General features: G+C 33.7%; 3 protein-coding genes across 3 annotated transcripts; all 3 read right to left on the bottom strand.

The window, feature by feature from the left end:
• Window positions 1–1951: 1951 nt before the first annotated feature.
• On the bottom strand, window positions 1952–6179 carry LOC111712356 (uncharacterized). The gene is made up of 5 exons (XM_023486938.1): window positions 5951–6179; window positions 5120–5259; window positions 3820–3977; window positions 3080–3164; window positions 1952–2572 (listed from the first exon to the last, which is right to left on the bottom strand). Exons 1-5 carry the CDS (start codon window positions 6045–6047, stop codon window positions 1958–1960), a joined length of 1095 nt encoding a protein of 364 aa, XP_023342706.1. The 5' UTR covers window positions 6048–6179; the 3' UTR covers window positions 1952–1957.
• Window positions 6180–7434: 1255 nt separating this feature from the next.
• LOC111712355 (leucine-rich repeat extensin-like protein 5) lies at window positions 7435–10053 on the bottom strand. Its single transcript, XM_023486936.1, has 3 exons — window positions 10001–10053; window positions 8621–9811; window positions 7435–7471 (listed from the first exon to the last, which is right to left on the bottom strand). Exons 1-3 carry the CDS (start codon window positions 10051–10053, stop codon window positions 7435–7437), a joined length of 1281 nt encoding a protein of 426 aa, XP_023342704.1.
• Window positions 10054–10328: 275 nt separating this feature from the next.
• On the bottom strand, window positions 10329–17755 carry LOC111712357 (uncharacterized). The gene is made up of 9 exons (XM_023486939.1): window positions 17714–17755; window positions 12951–13299; window positions 12704–12760; window positions 12366–12437; window positions 12197–12278; window positions 11958–12053; window positions 11585–11641; window positions 10992–11030; window positions 10329–10769 (listed from the first exon to the last, which is right to left on the bottom strand). The coding sequence occupies exons 2-9, from the start codon at window positions 13297–13299 to the stop codon at window positions 10715–10717; spliced, it is 807 nt and encodes a 268-aa protein (XP_023342707.1). The 5' UTR covers window positions 17714–17755; the 3' UTR covers window positions 10329–10714.
• Between the last annotated feature and the right edge of the window lie 2896 nt (window positions 17756–20651).

The raw sequence follows: 20651 nt of genomic DNA, 5'->3' as shown, positions 1-20651 counted from the left end.
CCCTGTAAATAAGTCAAGACTCACCCTCTCCATTATCTAGCTGTTCCTGTTGATGTGGATGGTGGGGAGGATGGAGACTGGGAACAGCGTTATAAATTAATTTTCGTCCGGAAACGTATTTGTTTTCAAAATGTTTCGCACAGCACAGCCAACACTAAATTTTCCCGGAGTCCAGAAACCTGGCCTTCCTGTGAAGTTACTCCACGTTTTTTTTAACTTTTCATCTTTTGGAAAAGAATGAAATCTTATCTTGTATGTCTGATCCGTGTTACAATTTAACACTGAAAAATACCTCATGCTTGTCTATACTGAGAAATAATGTAACTGATCAAAACAAATCCCCCCCAAGAACAGTGTACTAAATGTACACAATAACATACCAATACATGTTCACAATGTCATACCAATACAGGTGCCACCTGTTATTCTATATTATATATATTCTGAGGATCTGTCCCTTTACTCAAATCTCTACAGCTGTGATCTGTCCCTTTACTCAAATATCTACAGATGTGATCTGTCCCTTTACTCCAATATCTACAGCTGTGATCTGTCCCTTTACTTCAATATCTACAGCTGTCATATATCTTTTTAACCTTCCCCCCCCCCCCATGTATACGTCCTGTATCAATTGCATTGATATATTACATCAGAGAATTTTTACATAGTCCTACATAAATAGAAACATAGATTTGGTTTGAAGTTTAGGCTGGGGGCAGAGTATAATCATTCTGAACCTTCCTGTAAGCACACTCATCGTTAACTACACTTTTTGCTAATTTACTCAGAATCAACTAGGGGGGGGGGCTAGGGGAGGGGGAAGGAATACAAGGTTATATTAGGGGGAGGGGGTGAGGGAGAGGGATAAATAGAATATTGCAGGAAAAGGTTTAGTGGAGTAATTAGAAGAATTGAAGAGGAGAAAGAAAGGATGGAGAGAAGATAGAAAGATGGAAAAGATAGTCGGATGGGTCGCGGAAGAGAGAAAGGAAAGAGAAGGAGTAATGCAGAATAAATATTATAAGTTAGGAAGGACAGGGAAGGGAAGAAAAATAATTGGATGGTTTAAAGAAGAAGAGGATAGAATGGATCAGGAAGAAAATTGGAAGAAGGATTTGAGAAGGATCTTGTTCAAATAAAGTGGATAGGAAAGGATCAGGGAAAGTTTCGGAGGAGTTGGGCAAAGTTGGGAAGAAGAAGAGGGTTGGAATGTTCAGAGTAAAGATTGGAGGAAGGATTGACCAAGGTTGGATGATATGGTACAAAGGAGGGAATAGGATTGATCTGAGCAAGGATTGAATAAAAAATGGGGCAAGGTATGATGATCTAATGTAGAAAAGGGTAGGATGAATCAGACAAAGGATCGCAGGAAGGATTAACAAATGTTGGATGGTAAGGTACTAAGAAGGAGAGGACGGACGGATTAGGAAGAGGATTGGAGTAAGAATGGGGCATGGTAGGATGGTTTGAAGCACAGGGTAGGATGGGGGGGATATGATTGGTTTGAAAAAGATTACGAAAAAATTTACAGTAAGAAAACGAGAGGTAAAATAGGCTTCAGAGAAGAGAAGGAGCATGCAAAGGATGAGAAAGGATAAAGAAAGGATGAAGAAAGGATGAAGAAAGGATGAGAAAAGATGAGAAAGGATGAGAGAGGATGAGAAAGGATAAAGAAAGGATAAAGAAAGGATTGAAAGTTATCCCTGTAGGGTAAGGTCATCTCGTAATAACGAAGCGGAATGAAATTAATCCATAGATCTGCATCAGATGAAGTTTAATGCTTGATTCTACGACAACCTAGGCTGCTTTTTCACATTCTTTAATACTGTTCAACGTATTCATACTATGGTAAACTAATATAAAAACCATACAGAAGAAAAACGAAGAAATCAAATATTTGGTTTAAACAAATCTGATTTATTTTGTATTTCAATCTTTGAAATAAAGAATTAAAGATTTAATTTCTCTCAGTAATATTAATAATAACTGGTAGATATTTTAAGTCTGGTGGGGTCTGCTGACAGTAACAGAGGAAGTGTGTGTTAGCTCCCTCCCAACAAACAGATTCAGGTTTATCCTGGCAGATAGATCTACAGTAGAAATCTCCAGGTTGGCTCCAGTACTGGCTCTTTATACCAGAGTAAACACAAATCTTCTCCATTGGGGAGGATGTTGTCATAGCGGCTGTTGTGGTTATTTGAACTGTTGTTGATGTTGAACTTATTTTATTAGTTGTGGTAGATAATGTTGTTGTTGTCCATTTGGTATTTGTTGTGGATGATGTCGTTGTTGGTTTGATTGTTGTTGCTGTTGTTGATGTTACTAAAGCTTCATCCTTGATATCAGAAACCTTAGCACATTTATCCTGAAAGGGGCAGAAGTCTCCTATACATATATCTGCACATCCCCTGAATGTTTCTTGTGGACCACAGCCTAGCTTACCTCCAACATTCTCTAGACAATCAAGGGTTTGAACTTCAGCACTTTGTGGTCCGGCCCCCCAGTTATTCCCATTAGTGTATGTAAACTGGAATATACACTGCTTACATGTCATTTTCTCAGGAAGCTGAACCTTAACAGAATAAACTGAATTAGAGAGGAATCATGTAAGTTAAAATCGAGAAAGTGCATTTTATGATAATAACAATTTTAGACATTTAATCATCATTTCTGGGAATATGAGACACCAGATGATCTTAAAATCTAAATGATCACAAACAAGGAGTCCCATTACTCTGCTCTCACGCAAAAATCGAGCAAGATTTTGCCAATTACTTCTTTTAAACTTAAGCTAGAAACAGGCGTGTTGCATTTTCAACAATCATATGTCTAGGGCTACAAAAAAATATGAATTCGTATAGAAGAGGTAAAACCAAAGGTCAAGGCATTGCGACACTTTAACGTCGGGACTGTCTAAGAATTCAATTATCTTGATTTTTACTTAAAATAATGTAATTATTGTGTAAACTTATGATAATAATTCATGTTATGTAATTTTTCATAGAATTCACTAGTACAATGAAGTTTTTTCGTTTAGATTACTAAAAATAGATAAATTTTTCAACCACGTTTTGCTAACCTTCATTTTCTTGAGTCCAATTCCAGCAGTTGCAAAGTACTCAATCACACCATTCACCATCAGCTGATTTTTCAGAAAACAATCCCTTGAAAATTATTATTGGCGGATTTACGAAATAAACTATTGGATGACGTGATTAGCGGATTTACGAAATAAACTATTGGATGACATGATTAGTGGATTTACGAAATAAACTATTGGATGACATGATTAGCGGATTTACGAAATAAACTATTGGATGACATGATTAGCGGATTTACGAAATAAACTATTGGATGACATGGTTAGCGGATTTACGAAATAAACTAGTGGATGACATGATTAGCGGATTTACGAAATAAACTATTGGATGGCATGATTCGCGGATTGGTCAAAACATATACTCTAGTAAATAATGATTAGTGCGCGGATTTTTAAGAAAATGCATCAAGACACAAAAGATAATATACAGGTTACCCACAAAGGATTAGATTAAAAAGACGACTTACATTTCTTTAAAAATAATAATAATCTGAAGGTTGAACTTCAATATATCTAATCAGTTAATGATATAAAGAATGATTTGGCAAGGAAAGAAGCAAGGTTACAGTGCAGGGAACCATAAATAGAATTAATAAAGAAAAACTAAATTCCATACAGTCGTCTCTGAAGTTTCATCCCTTGTGGATAACCCTGCAGATAAGTTAACTGTTAAGCTTCAGCAACCCGCAGTTTGGAATTCTTACTTACTAAAGCTCTACCTGCTGGGCGAGGTGAGGATGTTGTTGTGCGGGCAGATGGCGAAGGTGAAGAACCCGAAATGGTTTGCTACCAGGTCAATCTCAACATCTATAAGTTGACCGGGTCGGTAGCTGCGTGCTATAGTTCCTGTAGCAAACCTTCCTCCAGCCTGGTGCTCCTAAATATTTCATTTTCAAATGCTATGCACGGACAGTAGAACAAAACACTCTCATACAAAAATCTATCAGAATTTTGCCAATAAAGTTTTATTGAATAAAACAAAAAGATGTATAGTCTACAGTTTCAAGACGAGTAAGGGGGATTAATTAAGGTAAAAATGACCAAAGTGATCAATCCTGAAAATTTTCAAATAACCATACAAAATTTATACATAACGTTTTTGCTGTATCGTTAAGAAAGTATAGCTTTTTAGATCTAACATTGTGTACAGTGATAACAAGAAAACTCTGAAATATGAAGACGACTTTCAGACTGATGATATGACTTTAAATGGTCCAATGAGCAGCAATTGTAGTGATTTAATAAGTGTCTATTAAACTATTTGCTTAGTAACACCATCAAATATATTGCTATAAAGTCGTCTTCTTATTTCAGAGTTTTCTGGTTATCACTGTACTATTTAAAGTCTTATTGCTAGTTTTGGTTCTCTCAAAATTTGGCAAAGGAAGTGAGTTTCTGCCACAAACTCAAATTGTCTAACCTCTATATCTGTGCAATATGATGGTGTAAAACTTTGATATTTCAAACTTCGACTATTTGATCTAACAGAGTTCATAGTCTGAAATATCAAAGGTCTGCAACATAGTGTTGCGAAGGATATAGGTGTTTGAAAATCAGAATTTGTGGCAAAAATTCAGTTTCTTTTAAGGAAAGCTAATGTTTTCAAAATTATTCATTCTTAATATTTGCTTTTCTTATACAACAAACATTTTAATTCTGAGAGAAAATAATAAAAAAATTACGCTTCCTTGTTAATTTTACTTTTTTAAGATAAAAATATTGCAAAGTTTTATAAAAGCAACATTTAACAGAATACAGGTTTGAAATGTGAGAAGTTTCATTTAAAGTTGATAAAAACCAACACGATTAAATACACTAACTGTTTACTGTTACCAACAATAAAGTAAAAATTTAAATCAAATAATAGAATATTAACGTGCGTTACGTTTGGGATGTGAATGTTTGACCCATTTGATACTTTTTCTAAAAGTCAACTTTAAAAAAAGGTTTGTAGCACTAAATTCACAAAGAACCTTTAAAATGCTTAAATTTTGTTGCCAATTATCAACCCCCGTTTACCTTATTTGGAGTACTGAATTCATCACCACATATAGCACAGCGACCCATGTTAATAGCATTATGTTGTGGTCCAAACCCACCACAATATACAGACATGTGGTCGTGGTTCTTTGGTAGATTACACATTGGCTTGAGAATACCTTAATTAATGTCTTATATTCATTTTAAATATTCTATTTTTTCCATTTCGGACGATATACGCAAAAAGACAATTAATTATTAAAATTATTAAAAAATATTAAAAAAGATATTAAAAGATATTAAAAGATATTAAAAAATATCTTTGTAAATCAAAAAGATACAATTAAGGAAGGAAGACCAAATTTTGAAATGATCATAAAACACACAATTTTTTTTGATAATTCAATTGTAATTTATCATATGTTGGAAATCAAAGACTATTAAAAAAAAAAAAATTTTACGAATTTTATATCCGTAGGCCCCTCTTCTTACATTGAATCCTTGAAATTGTATTTTTTCTATTTCTGGAGTTTAATTTTGCTTCTTTTAACTGTATAAAAGTTAGGTTAAACCCTCAGTGTTGTTAGGTTGTCAAATACGGGTTAGTAAAACAGAATTACACTTTTACGACGACCTTAAAATCTTGAAAAATAATAATGTAATGATTGAATTTGGTCGTTTGAATTAAATATAGTTTTTTGATGATTTCCTAATTGATTTTTAAAGCAAAAAAGTTGCTGCAGAAAACCAAGAATTTAAGAATATTAAACTTAATGAATTCTGTACGATCATCTCTAAAGTAACCCCGTAGTGGCCAAAAAAAAAATTAGAACATAATTCGTAAAAAAACGGATCTGTATTTATTCTTACCAATGGAAGCCCTGCTAGGCGGCTCCTGGAAGATGGCATGCTGTCCTGAACTGTTTATTTGTAGATATATCATAATACACACGTCGAGAAAATTCATCCTCACACTTCGAAATTTATCAAGATAAAGTGACTTTCTTGATCTCTTACTATTTGTTTAGGTGATTAATATATTTCGGACTAAATGTTTCCACGCAGTATGTTGGGTACTAACTACTAACTAATACTAATGCTCGCGGTCGGTCATCTTTTTAATCCTGTGCCGACTGCTAGTCTACTTGTCTACTGTAGTAATTCACAATCACACACCTAGAGTCAGATCTTTATAATTTAAAAGATCGGGATAAGAGAGAATATTGGACTTGTATAAAGAGGGGGGAGAGGTCGCCAGACAAATAAGCTTCCGAGCCCAAGAAGCGGAAAAAAATATTCTGCGTTTGAACCCCTCTAAATCTCGATCCTCTTAATCCAATTAAAAACTTCAACTCCATAATGTTTTCTAAAACTTAAAATCTTCAAAATTTGAGTAGATTTTTATTTAGATTTGTCTGGTCTGTAAACAATATTAAGCGTCAAAACTACTGAACCGATCGGGGCTAAAATCTTTTGGGACTTAGCGTGACCAAAGGGATACTTCTTCATCGTTAGTGATTTAAAGTGTGGTTTAAGAGCTTTAATTACAATGTTAATCTGGTTTGAACAAACCTCATGGAACTGAATTAATAAAAAAAAATTATCTAATAAAAGCATCTCTTGCTAAACTTTTTAAGTGCTTCGAAAAAATTATTGTGCGGCCGACAAGATGTCGTCTTTTCAAGATTTAAAATATTTCGTTCAAAATATTATTTTAATCGTTAATGTGAACGAAATACTTAAAATCTTGAAAAGACGACATATTGTGTCCTATCTGTTATTTGAATTATTCTATGGATTTAGCTTTATTTATAAGCCTTGTAAAACTAATTCTAATGTAAATGTGTATTATTATTATTATATGATATTTTTTGTTTAAACATAATTAATAATGCACTTAAAAGTGGCAATAGCTGTTAACAGTTTATGTAAACCTCCCATTATCTGATTATCTGATAAAGTTAGAATTAAGGAATTTCAGAAATATCTTATAAGGACATTTTACAGGAAGGGTTTGAGGGGGGAAATCTCCCTCCCCGACTGTAAGCAGGCTCCAAAGGCTGCCAGCTCTTTTAGGGATACTCGGTGAAAGAACCTGGCAAACTTATTTCTATATTCTTCCCTATTCTCTGCTATTCTGTTTGGTCGAATATTTTCTTTCTTCAGATTAATTTTCTATTGTATCAAGAACATTAATTAAATATAGCCGAGGAGAAAGTGTTTGGGTGTAGGGGCGGAGCGAGAAGGATGGGTATGGGAGGAGGAGGGAGTTATCTATCTATCTATCTATCTATCTATCTATCTATCTATCTATCTATCTATCTATCTATCTATCTATCTATCTATTTATCTATCTATCTCAAATCCTGTCTACGCACCTGCTTCAGAGACCTAGAAAATTAACATTGTTATGACAACGATTATTTCTTTTTTAAAGGATTAACAAAACAAATGTTTTGATCTCTTTTCAAGACAATTTTTTGGATTTTCAGTAACTTTAAATTCTTTATATTTAACCCTGAAATAAAATATTTTATATTTTTCAGTTATTTATTTTTATTTTTACTTTTATAAAGGATTAAAACACTGATTTTCTAATCCCTATATCTGTACATCACAGTGTCGTTGACCTTAGATATTATAAAACATAATTTCTGGTAGGTTAAATAATTTAAATTTGAAATATCAAAAGTTTTCACGAGTACGTTGCTAGAAAACTTGAGTTTGTGGCAAGAGATTCCTTTCAAACCTCCATGTATAAAATCGTGAAATCCTTCATCTGGTATTTTCTGTTTAATTATTAATCCTCCCTGCCGACTGAACACACTTCCTACAAGTTTGCTGATATCCCTATTCTTAATCCTCCATTGCTTTATATTGCAGTAAAAAGAAGGTTAGTTTAATGAACTGGAGAGGATGGTAAAAAGCAAACAAATCATTAAATATAAACTCACATTTAGAAATACTAAACATTCTTTAACAATACACTACAATAACACATACAGCTAACGAATATATTTGAACAACTAGAAAATTACCGGCTTAATCCATGGACCAAAGCATGTCTATGATATATCCATGCCATGGTTATTATTTTTTAGTTCATACAGTTGCCCGTGCCATACAGTGTTTAGGTTTTGTTGTTCCCGAATTGCGTGTTCCACCACGACCTAATTCTTTTTCACTAGGCAGAAATCAACCTCAACTGTCTAAACGACTTATCTTACAGAAAGTGCCTTCTCTTAAAAAAATCTGCACAAAAGCTTAGTCTAGGGTGAGCCCCTTTAAATGAATATAACTAACGTCTGAATACTGTATGGTGGTGCCCCCTGGCTAGTGGAGAGTTTAATGAATTATGCAGTTTCTAGTTGGAAGTTTAGCTAACGGAGTTAATTAGGTGTCAGGATAGTTTTATACAAGGAATACAAATATAGCCCTAGAGATCTTTCTAGACCTAGGGAACCCGTAGGGGGACCTAGAGGATACCTAGTAGTAGGGGGACCTAGAGGATACCATGTAGTAGGGGGACCTAGAAAATACCTAGTAGTAGGAGGACCTTGAGAATACTTAGCAGTAGGGGGACCTAGATGATACCAAGAAGTAGGGGGACCAAGAGTATACCTAGTAGTAGGGGGACCTAGAGGATACCTACTAGAAGAGGGGCCTAGAGGATACCTAGTTTTAGGGGGATCTAGTGGATACCTAGTAGTAGAGGGGCCTAGAGGATGCCTAGTAGTAGGGGGACCTAGAGGATACCTAGTACTAGGGGGACCTGGAGGATACCTAATAGTCGAGGGGCCTAGAGGATACCTAGTAGTAGAGGGGCCTAGAGGATACCTAGTAGTAGGGGGACCTAGAGTATACCTAGTAGTAGGGGGACCTAGAGGTTGCCTAGTAGTAGAAGGGCCTAGAGGATACCTAGTAGTAGGGGGAGCTAGATGATACCTAGTAGTAGGGGGACCTAGAGTATACCTAGTAGTAGGGGGACCTAGAGGATACCTAGTAGAAGAGGGGCCTAGAGGATACCTAGTATTAGGGGGACCTAGAGGATACCTAGTAGTAGAGGGGCCTAGAGGATACCTAGTAGTAGGGGGACCTAGAGGATACCTAGTAGTAGAGGGGCCTAGACCTGGAGGATACCTAATAGTCGAGGGGCCTAGAGGATACCTAGTAGTAGAGGGGCCTAGAGGATACCTAGTAGTAGGGGGACCTAGAGGATGCCTAGTAGTAGAGGGGCCTAGAGGATACCTAGTAGTAGGGGGACCTAAAGGATACCTAGTAGTAGGGGGACCTAGAGAATACCTAGTGGTAGGGGGATTTAGAGGATACCTAGTAGTAGGGGGACCTTGAGAATACCTAGTAGTAGGGGGACCTAGAGTATACCTAGTAGTAGGACCTTGAGAATACCTAGCAGTAGGGGGACCTAGAAAATACCTAGTCGTAGGGAGACCTAGAGTATATCTAGCTGAAAAGAGACCTAGAGGATACTTAGCGGTAGGTGGACCTAGAAAATACCTAGTATGAAGAGGACCTGGAGAATACCTAGTAGTAAGAGGACCTAGAGTATATGTAGCAGTAGGGAGACCTAGAGGATATCTAGTACTAGGGGGACCTAGAGGATACCTAATAGTAGAGGGGCCTAGAGGATATCTAGTAGTAGGGAGACCTAGATGATAACTAGTAGTAGGGGGACCTAGAGGATACCTAGTACTAGAGGGGCCTAGAGGATACCTAGCAGTAGGGAGACCTAGAAAATATCTAAAAGTAGGGAGACCTAGCGGATACTTAGTATTAGGGAAACCTAAAGTATACTAGTTGGAGGGTGACCTAGGGGATACCTAGTAATAAATGGAACTGGAGAATACCTAGTAGTAGGGTGGACCTAGGAGATACTTAGTTGTAGGGGAACCAAAAGTATACCTAGTAGTAAGGGGACCTAGGACCATAGTGTTAGGGAAACCTAGAGGATTCATAGTAGTCATGGGGACCTAGCAGTAGTAAGACCTCGAGGTTACCAAGAAGTATGGATATCCTTAGATTTAAAAATGCCCACATTGAATATCAGAGAAATCTCAATTAATGAAGTCAGAAGGCCCCCTTTTTGTAGTTATTTCTCTCTTTTGCTAATTTTACATTCATATATACTTAAAGTAAAAAATAATTCATTAAAAATAAATGTTTACATATATTTCACAAAAGTATCTAATACAAATATATAAATATAAAGATATAAAAATATAAAGATCAGTTCAAGTCAATCACTGGTTTTCTAAAGTTCACGACAATAATAAAAATAATTAAAATTAGGTTGGTTTAAGGCTATCACAAGAAAAGAACATTTGAACCAGATATATAAGCAACATCTGATTTTTAAACCACCTAGCTCAGTTCATTGTAGATTCAGTGTCAGTGTCAGAAAATATGTGTTGGTTTGTTTTTGTTTAAAAATCTGTTTGGCGAACCTCTTCGTGTCTCTTTTTTCTAAATCTTATTCTTAGTTTGAAGATTTAACAATTGTTAATCAAGGTGAAAAATATAAATATTTTATATACATCATACAAGGTTGGAAATATACTCTTATAATATATTGAACATAAAAAAAGTACTGAAAGTTTTGATTTTATAATTTTGAATTTATTTTTCCGTCTTGATGAATTCATCTTGACCAGCCATACTAACAGTCAGCTCCCTGAAATACAGTTGTTAGACAAAGTGAAAATTATAATTAAGTTTAAAACAGATTTATTAAAATTGTCAACTCACCGATTGAATCTATTAAGTTTAAAACAGATTTATTAAAATTAACAACTCACCGATTGAATCTATTAAGTTTAAAACAGATTTATTAAAATTCAACTCACCGATTGAATCTATTAAGTTTAAAACAGATTTATTAAAATTGTCAACTCACCGATTGAATCTATCTGCTTCCCTTTCAAACTCTTGATTACTAAACAAAATAGTTTTTAAAAATTAATTTAGATCATTAAGATTACATAAATTCCAATGTCCAAAAGTAAAGAGCTGGAGTAGTTAAAGTATGTTTAATATGTATAATGTATATATATAAAGTTGTTATCTCTGTTTAGGTGTCTGTTTATATGTACGATCGTAACTCATGAAACCCCCCTTGACCAATTTGTCTCAAATTTAGATTGGGGAACTCGTGAGAACCACGACAATGTTCTTGGCTTGGCTTTGAGTTTCTAAATTGAGTGCCGAGTGGGTCCACCTTTTAAAGGAAAAATAGCTAAAATCGTAATTCACGTCCAAGCGCGGGTAAACGACGGGAGGAGCTATACGTACCCTGGGGCCGCATCGCTGGGTTCTAAAGCTTGTATCAAATTTATTTGTACATTTGCATTTTTTTTTGGGGGGGGAGGGGGAGGATTTAGGGGCCGAGAGACGTTTCTTTGCTAGACTAAGTTTGATTTGTTTGTTTTGTTTTCAAGGAGTCAATGTAAATATGTTAAAGAATGAAAAAATATTTTGAATTGCTAATACCTGAGAGCAGATTTAACAACACGTGACATCATGTCTCGTAACTTCACTCTTTTCGTTCTAGAAATAATTTAATCAGTAAAATTCAGTATTTAGAATTTAAAGATTAGATAAGAAAATTTAAAAATGGGGAATATTGTAATTTTGATATTGTATACCATTAATCCTAATAGGTAAAAAATCTAAGTTAGAAATGTCAAAGGTTTGCATCATCAGGTTGCAAAGAATGAGCATCATTGCATGCAGTACAAAAGTCAATCTAATCACTTTAAAGCCTTTGGTTAGAGCATACCAACCTTGCACTTGTAAATTTTGAGAATTTCAAAACATCAAAACAGCTTGTTTCTAATTCCAGAAGTGAAAATCCTAATTATACCTTGTAGGATTATGAGAAGGGGATCCAGGTTCAGATTCTTCTGTTTTCTCAATTGTGAATTCTCCAGGAGCTGGTTCCTCGTATACTCTTTCAGTTCTTAAGTTTTATATATTATTCTCCATGCACAAAACATTTTGGGTTCAATTTTTTGAAAATAAGTTTAAAATCACAATAAAAGCAGAATCCTTAAAATTTGAATTCAGTTCAAATATTCTATTAAAGGTTTATTTTCTCGTTACCTGAGTCGATCCTCAGAATTTGGTGGACAATTGAAAACAGTCCCTTTATCTTCTTCAGGTTCGATCTTTGGTGGTCCATAATCTGTAATATAAAATCACAATTTCGAATATCGTCTTCGATATTTCCATTATGTTAAATAATATGTTTGGATATTTTTGGATATTTTACCTTGTGTTATTGGTGTGCTAAATTGGTGGAAGGAAAACCCTGGTCTTGTTGAACCAGAATCCACCAAATAACCTGTAATCAATCATTTATTAAAAATGCTAAAATTCATAATAAAATAGAATAGTTAGGCTCTTTAAACAATCTTTAAGATATAAATACTTTTTTTCGAGGATTTTAAAGTACAGTACGGTACAATACTGAACACTACAGCACAGTTCAGTACAGTACAGTACAGTACAGTACAGTACAGTACAGTAACGTACAGTACAGTACAGTGCAGTACAGTACAGTGCAGTACAGTACAGTACAGTAAAGTAGAGTTTTGTGCAATTCAGTACCTGAAGGTTGTTGGAACCCGGGCCGATGGGATAAATTTGAACTAGAGAAACCGAATCCTTAAATATATATGTTTTTTCTTCTTCTAAAGATCAAAATTATTTCCCATGCAAACATTTTAACTCGACAAACCGATGGCGAACATATAAAGTCCAGAATTATTTACTCGACATCATCGCTATCGGCACATATAGTCGGTGAAAATGTTTCCTGGGTCTGATTTTTTATAAACGTTATTTCTATAAATACCTGGGTTTGGTTGAAATCCTGATGGGCCGGAGAATTGATCTTGAAACTGTCCTCTTTGATTTGAAAATTGACCTCGAGGTTGACCAAGCTCTTGATACTGTCCTCCAGATTGTCCTTGGTTGTAGGATTGGCCTCCACCAAACCCAGTTTGTCCTGAGCCCCACATTGTCTCGGAACTTTTCTGTTTAGAACTTTTCGGTGAATCTTCGATATCCGACTTTTTTTGGGGTTCTGTTGATCGGCTACCAGGAGTACTAGGAGTACTTGGCGATGATTCCAAAGATGATTCCGAGGAAGGAGAAGATGAAATGTCGTCGTTTTCTGCCGAGAACCGTGAGAAATCTTCCATCTAAACAAGAATGAATTTTTTAAATTCGAAAAAAATTGTAATGATATAAATTAAAACATGACTCCCCGCAGTAGGATAGAAATGTTCTGGGCTGTAAATATTTTGTTCAAAAGTTTCGTTTTTAATTCAAAAGATCAAAATTAAGAATCACAATTTTATAGTTAGAATTATTATTCAAAGTTTGAAATATCAAACGTTTACACTATCAAGTTGCAAGGATATAAGGATACGAAAACTTAAGTTTTATTTTTTTTAGTTGCCATCCAATTATCGGTTATCTTATTTTTTTATGCTTATAAAGGCCATACTCTTTTAACTTTCAAAATATAAAATACAGGATTATTTATAATAACTTTTAGTATTAAAGGACTGTAGTCGTAATTTCAAATGACTCTCCATTTCTAAAGTGAGATGTCCGATTGACAACGGCGTCCTTAAAAGCTTTGTCTGATCAAGGATACATAAAATATATACATACAAGGCTTTTAGGGCGCTTCGCGCCCATCTTCTAAATTGATTGTGAACATGTTCTCTTTGTGTACATCGTAAAACAAAACAAAAATAATTCGCGGATTTGCGCAAAAAATTTCGTGGATTTTCAAAATTTTCAAAAATTTAATGAAGATCGAATTTTGATGGAGACAAATATTTGAAATTTTGATCATTCAGAAACCTTCCCTGGGGTCCCTAGATGTCCCACAAAAAAATTGGGCCCGATCGGTTCAGCCGTTTTGACGTTTATTGGATACAAACAGACAAACAAATAAACAAACAAACAATTTATCTATAGATTAACTCATAATTTTAAATATGGTATGTCTACATTGTTATCTTCACATTTTCTGCTACAGAACCATTGGGAGGAAATAATCAGAATAAAACACTGTTGTCCAAGCTAGAAAAACGACCAAATCTTCCTCAGTTTTGGTCAAATGAGGGTTTATAAGGTACTGTTGTAAATCGTACATGCCACTCTCTTTTAAATGGAGGGTATTTTGAAGTTACATTTACAGTTCCTTTCAGGATAAAGTGTTTATTTACCCGAGGAGATATGGTAGTTAAGATGTATTTATAAATACTGATCAACAATTAGAATTTGCTGAAAACATTACTTCCGATTGTCATGTCTCCAAATCAGGGACAAAAAATATTTTCCTTTTAAACCATATTTATTTTTTAGCTTAAGAAAACACAATCAGACCTGGTCATTATAACTATTTGGAAAGTTTTATTTTAAGGTAGAATTAGTCAAAATTTTTTCTGAGATAAAATTTTTAGGGCTGAAAATCATCGAATTCATAGTTTCAAGATTGGCTTGTTTTAAATAACCCCCCCCCCCCCTCCCCTCGATGATAAAAATAGTTTTATTTAAATCTTCCTACACCCCTAGGATGAATGGGAATGGGTGAAAACTAGATGATAATTGATTAGTTGCATGTTTACTTGGATCTCAGGTGTGATGCTACTAGATCTACAACATGTAATTAGGTAGATAAATAGATAGATAGTTATCAACTTGTGTCTTGTGGTTGATTAATATCATTCATATTTTGAAAATGTTTCTGACGAAAAATCAAAGTTTTTTCCCTGAGTTTTTTTAGTTCGACAGTCTACTTCAAATTTGTATTTGATTTATTATTCAAAAATCATAAAACAAATTTTATTCATTCATTAAATTAGGATTTTAAATATTGCCTTATTTAACCGGGCCAACAAAATTTAGTATTCTTCTTATATTTTCAAAACGTCTTCATGAATTTAAAATTAATTTTCAATTTCAATTTGAAAATTTATTTTGAGTCTTTGAATTGTTTAAAATAGAACCATTTAATTTTGTATTCCTTAATTATGCTTAGCTCATATTAAAGGCTTTTATTTGCGTTGTTATTTTTCATATATTGGCTCTTATTTCTCCAGAATATGAAGACGACTTTTAGAGTAAAGTTATGACTTTACATAATCCAATGAGCATGAGACACAGAAATTGTGCAGTGTAAACAGGCCCATTTCACTTAATTAGGGATTTAATAAGTGTCTAGTAAAACTATGTTCTTTGAAACAACATAAAATACACTTTAGTATTGCTGTAAAGTCGTCTTCGTATTTCAGAGTTTTCTAGTTGTAAAATCACTGTAAAAAAAACGATTGATTTTTCCTATAAAAATTTCTTTATTCACCTTACTACCCCTCCCCCCCCCCCCTCCCTCTCCCCTTTTAAAAAAGTAATAATAAATAAATATTTTTAAATGTTTGGTGGGTAAAACAAATACTCCGACAAAAAAAAACGGAAAAACATTAAAGAATTGGTCAAAGATACAATTTTATCAAATTAATGAAGCTTCCCACACAATTATAATCATTACTATATATATACAGAAATATATATATATATGCTAAAATCCTTGGCAAATATTATGTGAAAACATGAATGATATTAGAGACACTAATTAAACATGATTTATTATTAATAAGCTGAGAAGAAAAGTTGAATGAATGGAGGCTAGAATATTATCATGTGGTCAGAAGTTTAAACTCTAACATTCATTCATATAGATGTATTTCTTCTTTCTTTTATTTATTCTATATCTTTACTGTTTATACACTACCATTCATATATACGTATTTATCCTTTCTTTTATTTATTCAATATCTTTACTGTTTACACAATACCATTCATTCATATATTTATCCTTTCTTTTATTTATTCTATATCTTTACTGTTTACACAATACCATTCATTCTTATATTTATCCTTTCTTTTATTTATCCTATAGTTTTACTGTTTACACAATACCATTCATTCTTTTATTTATCCTTTCTTTTATTTATTCTATATCTTGACGGTTTACACAGTACCATTCATTCTTATATTTATCCTTTCTTTTATTTATTTATTTTTTATCTTTACTGTTTACAAAAAACTCATCCACAGGGAATAAATGTACTGCAATATTTTACAGCAAAGGATGTTCTGAGAAGGTTTATAGGGATAATTATTCTGAGAAGGTTTATAGGGAGAATTATTCTGAGAAGGTTTATAGGGAGAATTATTCTGAGAAGGTTTATAGGGAGAAATGTTCTGAGAAGGTTTATAGGGAGAATTATTCTGAGAAGGTTAATAGGGAGAATTATTCTGAGAAGGTTTATAGGGAGAAATGTTCGGAGTAAGTTTATAGGGAGAAATGTTCTGTGAAGGTTTATAGGGAGAAATTTTCTGAGAAGGTTTATAGGGAGAAATGTTCTGAGAAGGTTTATAGGGAGAATTATTCTGAGAAGGTTAATAGGGAGAATTATTCTGAGAAGGTTCATAGGGAGAAATGTTCTGAGAAGGTTTACAGGGAGAAATGTTCTGAGAAGGTTTACAGGGAGAAATGTTCTGAGAAGGTTTATAGGGAGAACTGTTCAGAGCAGTTTTATAGGGAGAAATGTTCTGAGAAGGTTTATGGGAGAAATGTTCTGAGCAGGTTTACAGGGAGAAATGTTCTGAGAAGGTTTATAGGGAGAAATGTTCTGCAAGAAGGTTAATAGTGGAGAAATGTTCAGAGAAGGTTTATAGGGAGAAATGTTCTGAGAAGGTTTACAGGGAGAAATGTTCTGAGCAGGTTTATAGTGGAGAAATGTTCAGAGAAGGTTTATAGGGAGAAATATTCTGAGCAGGTTTATAGGGAGAAATATTCTGAGAAGGTTAATAGTGGAGAAATGTACTACGAATATTCACAGTGGAAAAGTATACTAAGACGATTTACAGAAGAAATGTACTGAAAAGGTGTACAGTGGAGAAATGTACTGTGAAGGTTTAATGTCCTGAGAAATTTTACAATGGAAAAACTTACTCAGAAGGTTTATGAACAAATGTACTGAGAGGGTTTAAGGAGAGAAATCACTGAGAACGCTTTAGGGGAGAACTGTTCTGTAATGAGAAGGTTTACTGGGGAGGTTTACAGGGGAGAAATGTACTGTACTGAGAAGGTTTACAGGAAAGAAATGTACTCTACTGAGAAGGTTTACAGGGGAGAAATGTACTGTACTTAGAAGGTTTACAGGGGAGAAATGTACTTAGAAGGGTTTCAGAGGAAAGGAACTGAGTTTTTGACACAAACTAAAATTTTCTAATCCCTTTATCTCTGCAACCTGATGGTACAAACCTTAGATATTTCAAACTTAGGCTATTTGATCTTTCAGAATTAAGAGTTTGAAATATTAAAGATCTACGACATTGGGTTGCAAAGATAAGGGGGTTAGAAAACCAGAGTTTGTGGCAAAAACTCAGCTCCTTTACTTAAAAAGAATTACAGAGAAGAACAACTGTATTGTTGTATTCAAATGTTTTAAAAAAGTCTTGTTGCAAAAAATATATCGAGATAACTCTACGGAAGAGCTGTTTTAAAGATGAATAACTGGATGAAAAACCTACCCTGTATGGAAGTATCTGGGTTGGAATGTATGGAGGTATCCAGAGCTGAACCCATCCTAAAACTGTTTAATCTTAAACACCAGGGTTTCCGTTTATAACCCTAGGACAGTGCTCGGATAGCGGGGTTTAAAACATGAAATTTAAAGGTTGTGTTAATATTGAAAACAATATATTTAGACATCGAAACATCTCAGAAGTCTTGAATCCTTTTATTACTAAAACTTACAAATATATAAAATCAAAACAAATTAATTCTTTTAAATTTCCGCATAGACATTTAACAATAGAGTTGACCATGCACCGGACTTCTTCATAAGAATCTCCAATTTTAAAAACAGTTTATTTCTGATTTTTTTCTTTACAAGAAAGTTCATCGTATGTTTACATACACAATATACGGCCATAAAGAAAAGAATATATAGAGAGGAATTTACTAGAAAAAAGTGTAAAACGGCCATTTTGTTGTACTGTTTCCATACTGCAGGTGTACTTCACATATTTATGCTATATAACCTGTTGGGCCCTGGAACATCATTTTATAGAAAATCTAAAATTATTGTTAAAAGAAAACCAAATTATGAAATAGGCTGGTTTCATAATTGACCAATGATCATTTCACATAGACTCTATGCCTTCCACTTTACAAACGATGATTTTCCGTTATAACTATAAATCAAATGATGTTTTTATTCACCTAATTCATTATAAAGTTTATTTAACAGTTTAGAAAATTCGAAATTGAAATGGATAGTCTAGGGAACATACTGTATTAATGTACTCTACTGCATATAATTTGTGAACATTTACATGATTTGTACACTTTGAACTCCCTTTCAGGCTGAAAGGGACTGAAAAAATTCATACCGAGAGATTCTTTTAATTCCTCTCTATATATTCTATTCTCTATGTATACGGCATATATGAAGTCAAAGCTTTTGTGCTGTAAATCTCCAGATTAAATATTGATCTTCATATTTAATTGAGGGTTTCATTATTTCTCCCTAGATTTAAAATTGCCCACATTGAATTATTAAGATAAAGCATTTAAGATTAACGGTACTATACACGAAAGATAAGTTTTTTTTTCAGAATAAAGGAATTGAGTCTGATTTTCTAAATTCTATATATTTGCAACCCAATGGCATAAAACTTTGATATATTAAACGATAAATTAAGTCAGATCAAACAATCTTAGTTTAAAATAGCAAAGATTACACAATCAGGTTGCAAATATACAGGGATTTATGTGCGTGGCAATAACTCAATTCCTTTGTTATTCTAAAACTTTATTTAGTCTTCAGAATAAATATTTTACCTAAAAATGTTTTTGTTCTCAGTGATATAACTAATTAGAAAACAAAAAAGGAAAAACAATTAGTATTTGTAAAAGTCATTTTAAAAACTCTTTAAAGTTTAGAGAGAAACTATTTTTCTTTGAAATATTAGGAGAAACATTAAACAAAATAAGTGCTAGTCTTCCCTAACAATCACATTGAAATAGAATATTGTCCCAGATGATAACTTTGATTTCTTATTTTTTTATTTTTTCCCAGTGTCCGAATTGAATGAATTTTAGCCGCGTATCGAATCCGCAAAAACTGGTTTCAATTAAGCGCCGGCTTATATTTTAACATTGAATACAATTTTATGTGGATACAAGCATATTTAAGCCGCGTCTGAAATTTAAGAATTTCAGAAACTTTCATTCCGTTGAATTTGAAAACATAACATGAAGTGTTAAGATGAGGGTTTTCTTCTAAAATTTTCTAACTTTTGATAATCTTTCCTTCCTCAATAGAAAACTGTTTCGATGTCTGATCTTAACTGAGGAACCCCTGGACCAATTTGCCTCAAATTTTGAGTGGGGAACTCGTTAGAACCACTTGGATGTTCTTAAATGGTTTAAAAGTCATGTAGATTGACTTTAACAAGAGACATTAGGTTCTAAGTACAGCTGGGTTCCTAAGATAGGTTTTTATGTTTTAAAACATGCATTATTTCGTTTAAAATATTTTATATGTATATGCATATATATACATATATATATATTCATTGCATATTTTCATTTCAGCATTCTCTCCACTGGGAATACAATTTGACCAAAGACAACTGGACATAAAAGTATGAATTCTGTCGAGTTTCAACAAACTGCTTTTATCCACATCACTCAACCAATTTATGGTTACTTGAAGCTTTTTTCAGTTTTACCCTTTATTACTTTTTAATTATCTGAAGTTAAAGCTTAAACCGAAGTTAAGTCGGAACCGAAATCGGAGCTAAACCGGAGCGAAAATGGAGCGAAACTGGAGCGAAATTGAAGCGAAAATCGAAGCACAAACAGGACCGAAACCGGAGCGAAATCGGAGCAAAATCAGAGTGAAATCAGAGCTAAAATCTAAGACGAGAAACCATCATCGACTTTATATTAAGTTATTGTAACGTTGTTTTCCCTCATTTTATATGTAAGATCCCTCTTTGCTTCCCCTTTAAACATGGACCATTCCCTCGCCTTCCATTAAAGGAAACCCTGGATAAAGAATTTGTAACGGATGCTCGGACCAAAAATGGGGTAAAACGAAACCTTAGATTTTAATTTCCAATAAATATTCTCTTTACTTAATAAAAGTGACAACTTTTTTTTAAAGACAAATGGTGTACGTGCAAAAATGTCTGCTATAAACCATAAAGATACTTTACAAACTAAGTATGCAAACCACAAATTTAAACATTATTTTTTGAAAGAATTTTCATCTAAAACCAATGGAAGAATATTTTCCCTGTTTTTTAATATTGTGTTCTTTATGTCCCCCTCCTGCCGCCACCAACTGCATCTGGAATTTGCTCGGGTTGAGAAGGAAATAGGCGGCAAACTTTTCTGACAACTGATGTATGATCTTTGAGCGGTTTCATATGATTCAAATACTGGTTTTAGTTCATG

The sequence above is a fragment of the Eurytemora carolleeae genome, unplaced genomic scaffold (genome assembly GCF_000591075.1).
Source record: "Eurytemora carolleeae unplaced genomic scaffold, Eaff_2.0 scaffold1266, whole genome shotgun sequence".
In the NCBI taxonomy this organism is placed as follows: Eukaryota; Metazoa; Arthropoda; class Copepoda; order Calanoida; family Temoridae; genus Eurytemora; species Eurytemora carolleeae.
Note: the sequence above shows the minus strand (reverse complement) of the source record. Positions and strands in the feature narration are given on the sequence as shown.